The 6,535-nt window shown below is 42.5% G+C and overlaps 2 protein-coding genes across 2 annotated transcripts in view; both read right to left on the reverse strand.

Moving 5' to 3' along the window:
- Positions 1-1,001: 1,001 nt before the first annotated feature.
- LOC118284268 (tubulin alpha chain) lies at positions 1,002-4,924 on the reverse strand. Its single transcript, XM_035607035.2, has 4 exons — positions 4,776-4,924; positions 2,892-3,114; positions 2,184-2,332; positions 1,002-2,079 (listed from the first exon to the last, which is right to left on the reverse strand). Exons 1-4 carry the CDS (start codon positions 4,776-4,778, stop codon positions 1,105-1,107), a joined length of 1,350 nt encoding a protein of 449 aa, XP_035462928.1. The 5' UTR covers positions 4,779-4,924; the 3' UTR covers positions 1,002-1,104.
- Positions 4,925-5,211: 287 nt separating this feature from the next.
- Positions 5,212-6,535, reverse strand: part of si:dkey-191g9.7 — a 6,881-nt gene continuing 5,557 nt past the window's right edge. Inside the window, exon 2 of the mRNA XM_035607032.2 lies at positions 5,212-6,535. This exon is cut by the window's right edge and continues 2,390 nt beyond it. The gene's annotated coding sequence lies outside the window, so the exon portion shown is untranslated.

Consider the following 6,535-nt stretch of genomic DNA (forward strand, 5'->3'; position numbering starts at 1 on the left):
CATGTTACGTCCTTTTCTTTGTGTTGCCGTTCAGATTATCTGAAGATTTTGGTCTTTTGTTACTTCAGGTTTGTTCCGTTCTCTCCCATCATGTATCGCAGTGGTGCTTCTCACCTGGGGAACCCCCTAAGCGTCTCTGAACCTGCTGTTGCTCTGATCCAGAATTAGACAATGATCTCATTACAAAATTATCCCTCTGCTCTCAACAGTACCTGAGATTAAAGGTTTATAAAGTGCCGCATGACTGGGGATTTAATGTGCTTCCAGAGCAGTTAATGTAATTATTTTAGATTCAGATTTTGAGCATTCATCATTTTCAGGGATTTTATAATATCTACAATACATCCTGCATCAGCACCTACTTGGATGCAAGGAGGGAAAAGTGTGGGGAAGAGAAGAAATTTACATTTTTAATGTCAATACTGCATTGCTTTGAAATCTTTGGGTTTTGACTATTGGTCAGACAAAACATTTAAACATTAGACATGAACTTCAACGTTTTGAAGGTCAGCATATATAGGACACTACATGCAACAAAAAAAACATTTCTTTTAGCTTTAATTAGTCAACACTGTCACCATCTAATTCATCTGTTGCTATTATAAGTTTAATCAATTTAAAGAAATAGCCACCTTTCAAATAATCCAAACAAAAGTAAGGTCTGAATCCAGCTCATAAATTTGTCATTTCTTTTACATTTAAAGTGACCATTGAATTTAGATTGACCAAATTATATCAATTATAAAGTATTATTTATACATGAGGTCCAGAATTGCCTTCAACAATGCTGATAGAAACATGACAAATGTGTTATAAACTTCTCTATTGGAAGAGATTTTGCTTTTCCAAGTTGCTACGGTTTCCCCAGTAGGTAAATGTGAAGCAGCCCTAGACTTATTTATGTGATATCTTTAAAAGATTCTTATAAGTAATATTGCAGCACAGGTTGGCAGATTCCTTCATCAGCTGCTCTCTGAACTCAAGTAAACGGGACAAAAAAATTTCTTTATGAACTTTATTGGACCCAAATTTAACAGGAAACTTGCATATTGGAATTTTTCAGAACTCGGAATAACGGCACCACAGCAAGCAGGCGTTTATGGCCTAGTACTCCTCGCCTTCATCCTCGTCACCGACACTGTCGGTTCCAACCTCTTCATAGTCTTTCTCGAGGGCAGCCATGTCCTCTCTGGCCTCAGAAAATTCTCCCTCCTCCATTCCCTCTCCGACGTACCAGTGGACAAAGGCCCTCTTGGCGTACATCAGGTCAAACTTGTGGTCCAGACGGGCCCAGGCCTCTGCGATGGCAGTGGTGTTGCTCAGCATGCACACGGCCCTCTGCACTTTGGCCAGGTCTCCTCCAGGAACCACAGTGGGGGGCTGGTAGTTGATGCCCACCTTGAAGCCTGTGGGACACCAGTCCACAAACTGGATGGTGCGCTTTGTCTTGATGGTGGCGATGGCAGAGTTGACATCTTTGGGCACCACGTCGCCGCGGTACAGGAGGCAACAGGCCATGTACTTGCCGTGGCGAGGGTCACATTTCACCATCTGGTTGGCTGGCTCGAAGCAGGCGTTTGTGATGTCAGCCACAGAGAGCTGCTCGTGGTAGGCTTTTTCTGCGGAGATAACTGGGGCATAGGTAGCCAGAGGGAAGTGGATACGAGGGTAGGGCACCAGGTTGGTCTGGAACTCTGTCAGGTCAACGTTCAGGGCGCCGTCGAAGCGCAGTGAGGCAGTGATGGAGGAGACGATCTGTCCAATCAGCCTGTTGAGGTTGGTGTATGACGGACGCTCGATGTCCAGGTTCCTGCGGCAGATGTCGTAGATGGCCTCATTGTCCACCATGAAGGCGCAGTCGGAGTGCTCCAGGGTAGTGTGGGTGGTCAGGATGGAGTTGTAAGGCTCAACTACAGCTGTGGACACCTGAGGAGCAGGGTAGACCGCAAACTCAAGCTTGGACTTCTTGCCATAGTCGACAGAGAGACGCTCCATCAGCAGAGAGGTGAAGCCAGAGCCAGTTCCTCCTCCAAAGGAATGGAAGATGAGGAAACCTTGGAGCCCTGTGCACTGGTCAGCCTGCAATAAAACAAGGGTTTTAAAATGTTGTGATGCCAAATGGATCTATAGGAGTTTTTTTAATTTGAAAATACCGCACATCTAACATGAGAATTTGAGCTCACCAGTTTACGAGTCCTGTCCAGAACCAGGTCAATGATCTCCTTTCCAACTGTGTAGTGACCACGAGCATAGTTGTTTGCAGCATCTTCCTTTCCAGTGATAAGCTGCTCCGGGTGGAAGAGCTGGCGGTAAGTTCCAGTTCTCACTTCATCTGAGGAAGAATGAGAAAATACCTTACAGTGATGCTCCACACAAGCCAAACCATTACTGAACAATTATTGCAAAGTATTTAACCTCAGCAGTTTTCAGCTACTAGCTGACGTGCCAGAGTAATAATAAAAAATCTTCAAAATGTTTCCTGTTAAATTTGAATATTGGTAAATTGCCTGTGCACCTTCAATTTACAAATGCACTCTACTTATTTCTAATCTTAGGTTTAAGTTAATCAAACCAAGTTGGAACTTTAGTTGATGGCCGGGGGGGGGGGGGGGGGGGGGGGATGCAACTATTTTAAAATCATGTTTTAGGTAAAGCTTGGTTCAGCTTCTGATATCCAGCCATTAGGCTCATATTGAAAACTGGTGCAATTTCATCTTTTGTTGATATTTTTAGACAAACAATAATTCAGAGTAAAACATCCTTGGGATTGATGGTTAATGAAAACGTTTTTTGTGGCCATGATAATATTTGCTACAAGACATTGGTACAATGTTCTCTTGCTTTATTACTTTCATAGCAGTTCCAATTTAAAAAGTAAAACTATTCAGTACCTATGACCGTGGGCTCCAGGTCCACAAACACCGCCCTGGGAACATGTTTGCCAGCTCCAGTCTCGCTGAAGAAGGTGTTAAAAGAGTCGTCTCCGCCTCCAATCGACTTATCGCTGGGCATCTGGCCGTCGGGCTGGATGCCGTGCTCCAGACAGTAGAGTTCCCAGCATGCATTGCCCATCTGGGTGCCGGCCTGGCCAACGTGCATTGAAATACACTCACGCTGTGGAAGGGAGAAAGTGGGACCAAAGGTCACTTAGCAGCTTCTACACAAGCCCCTGCTCAACAAATGGTTATTATATGCACATGAATCTGCACCGTGAACCTTTGCACATTCCTGCTTTTGTAGTAGTTCGTACAATGAACTCTCTGACCCAGATCGCACATCAGTTTCTCCTCAGAGTCTGTGCTCATCATGACGTGTCCTGGTTTTGAGTTTTTATTAAAAGAAACACTGCAGCAGTTACACGCCTCTAGTCTGTCAAAAAGATTTCCCCCAGAAACCAGGTTATGACAAAGTTCTCCAATTAATTCCCGACATCAATTACCATTCTAATTCTACACAAATGTTGTGTCCGGTGTCTGCTGCATTGATAAAAAAAAAAAAAAACAACATTTATAATTTAGAGGCTGGAACATTCTGGCAAATCCCAGCACCAGGGGATGGATTCCTGCAGAGACCTGATGAACCATGATGATGCTGAGTCACATGGCAGGTTGCTGCAGACCTGGGGTCGGCTTAGGACTAAGCAGCAGCAACAGCAGCAGATCAGTCAAAAACAAAAAAGCCTAGTGTACAAAAACACCCATGCAAACAGGATGAGGTCATAAGCCCCCCCCCCCCCCCCAACTGCAAAGCCCTACCTTTGTGTAACGTTCACGGACCAGGGAGTTATCTGATGGCGCCTTCCTGCGCACATGCTCTGAAGTTTTACCCTCATCGGCGACACTAAACGGGAACAGTCGACCACTGTCGTCGTTCACGAGCTTACTAGTTCTTTCAGTAAATGTGTGGGACACGTTTACCGGGTTAATAGTAGCGTTGTCACCTACGTCTCATTTCAAACTGCGCCAGTTTTTTGGCCTCTTTCCGCCTCGCAGAATTTGAGGCGCTCACTTTTTTTTTGAGGTCTTGACCACAGAAGTGCAACTACGGAAGGGCATGAGGACAAAAATGAGTTGGCGGTAAAAAAAAAACCCAACCTTTTCAGCATTTCGAGAAAAAAAGATGAGGTCGAGAAAAATGTCGAGCCATACCGACTATTTATTTATTTCACAATTTCTTGTTTGTGTCAACTCCTCCAGTCATCCGAACCCAGTACTGAGTACCACTCCCGTGTATGTGCTTTGCAGAAAGACACTCGTTTTTCCTCCAGCTGATTCTGATGTACGCAGACAATTTCACCAATTCCATCCACAGAAGCCATTTTGTCGAGGCAGTCCTGCGCACCATCGGTAGTAGTTTAATGTATATATATTTTTTTAGATCGACTCTAATGTTAAAATGTCGCGTTTATTATTGGCATTGCTGTTTAATTGTTGTTATACAAAACCAAGAAAAGGGCACGATTTAGTCCCCCCCCCCCGTCATTCGACCTTCTACTCAAAATCCAAAATGGAGAAGAAAAAAAATGATCCTCCACTTTTCATTTTCTTAATAACCGGATCTACTACCTTTCCGTCCGCTACCGAAAATCAATGTTATATCACTTGAACGAAAATTGACGAATTTTCCCTTTTAAAATCACGTATAAAAACTATTAAGATATTAACGCGTGACACTTAAATCGATCAAACGCGACGTTTAAATCAAAACAAATCTATAACCTCTAGTTTAAAATCCGACGTACGACATCTCAACCGTATTTTAACTCAAATACTCACCATTTTGTCTGACTTTAGACTCTCCCTCTTTACGTCGTGAAGTAAACGGATGATGGAGGCAGTACTGCGCACCGGCTGGAAGACCGGTGGTACTTGTAACTTTTCAAGGGGGCGGGGCCAAAGCAACAGTTCGGATCTCTTTTCGGCGGGAGGGACCGTTTGTCGTCGGTGCTGCGTTCAAGTACAGCTGGGGGGAAAAACAATGGCACTTGACGTTATTAATCAAGTGAATAGAATAGAAATAGAAATAGAAAACTTTATTCATCCTGCTCGGGGAAATTCACTTGTCACAGCAGCACAGTATCACCAGGGTAGCAAAAATACAATAAAAAAATACAGGAACAAACTGTTTTCAAAAAGCTATGTACATATATACAGAGTGCAAAAGTAATGTGCAGTGGGTTGAAAATAATAAATATTATTATTATGAATATGAAAAACCATATTCATAATAATAATATGTATGCATACATATATATATGTATTTCCCGGAAATATACTATACATGGAATGGTACTGAATAAAGAGTATTACATTAAATATTGTTATTATGGAGTCTGAAGGACCTGTGGTAGCGCTCCATCTTGCATTGGGGGGTGCAGCAGTCTGTTGCTGAAGGAGCTGCCTAAGGCCCCTTCAGGCTCGTGGAGGGGTTGAGAGGGATGGATGTCAGCTTGGCCAACATCTTCCTCTCACCCACCTCCTCAATTGTGTTCAGAGGGCAGTCGTTTTTCTCAATTCATTAAATCAGCCTAATCATCTGAAGCACAGGGTAGCCTACACCAAATTAAATTTAGGATTTTCAAAGATCTTTTTAATGTCACATAGGATCTAATTTAATGACGGGAAAACAAATTGGGGATTTTAAGTCTATATATCTATTTAGTAGCCTAAGTGGATTCATTGACAGTTATATCACCTTTTGTCAGCAACTCCTAGCTGCACATAACAATACATCCTCTGAATATGTATAGCATTGATTTTTTTAAATAATGAATCAATACTGTGACCTGGATAAGTGAAATCAAATGTTGGAGGACTTGTATCTCTCTGCATTCCTAGTTTGCTATCAGTCATTATTTTAACATTCATGTGGTTGAATATTAACACTAAACCATGACATTTCACTAATGGTTGACCCTACGAGTTACTGAGTGCCCCAGAATAACTGACCTTCGCGCTTGATTTGCAAAGACAAAATCATCACCATACAGTTTCTGTAATTTTATTGCTGGCATCAAGATTTTGAGAACATTGAAACAAACAACGTTCACTGAACCAGCCGTACATAGAATACTGAGAAAGTAAAGGGAACAGAGTAAACATGTCCTCTGGTGCGTAATGCCACCTCGATGTTCTTCATCTCAGATGGCCGGCGGTCCGTCTCCAGCTTATGATGGTATCGATTGAAAGAGCAATCCAACTTATCATTTCATTCTGGGGAATTGTTAAACTTCAGGGGAACAATCAGGGGTCCGCTCGATTTTCAGCAGCCTCACACTGAATTAAAACAACGGCAGGGTCGATGACTTCATGTACTCTCTGCCAGTGAATGTAACACCACACAAGTTGAAAACAGACAGAGAGGAAACGTAGGTAGGAATTACTGAACAAAACAGGAATACATTCATTGACCTTTCACGTGTTCACGGTGTTAAACTGCAGTATATGTAAATCATTGATATGTATATACTGTACCATCATACATATTCAACTAAAAATAAATTGAATGTCTTTTCTCATGAAATAACAGTGATAAC

Source organism: Scophthalmus maximus, chromosome 10, assembly GCF_022379125.1.
Source record: "Scophthalmus maximus strain ysfricsl-2021 chromosome 10, ASM2237912v1, whole genome shotgun sequence".
NCBI classification, from domain to species: domain Eukaryota; kingdom Metazoa; phylum Chordata; class Actinopteri; order Pleuronectiformes; family Scophthalmidae; genus Scophthalmus; species Scophthalmus maximus.

Excerpts from the sequence above, each read along its gene's own strand:
- LOC118284268 (XM_035607035.2), bottom strand. Across the intron at positions 2,333-2,891 it reads CCTGGAGCCCACGGTCATAG|ATGAAGTGAGAACTGGAACT; the intron begins GTACTGAATAGT and ends ATTCTTCCTCAG. Across the intron at positions 2,080-2,183 it reads TGGACAGGACTCGTAAACTG|GCTGACCAGTGCACAGGGCT; the intron begins GTGAGCTCAAAT and ends GTTTTATTGCAG.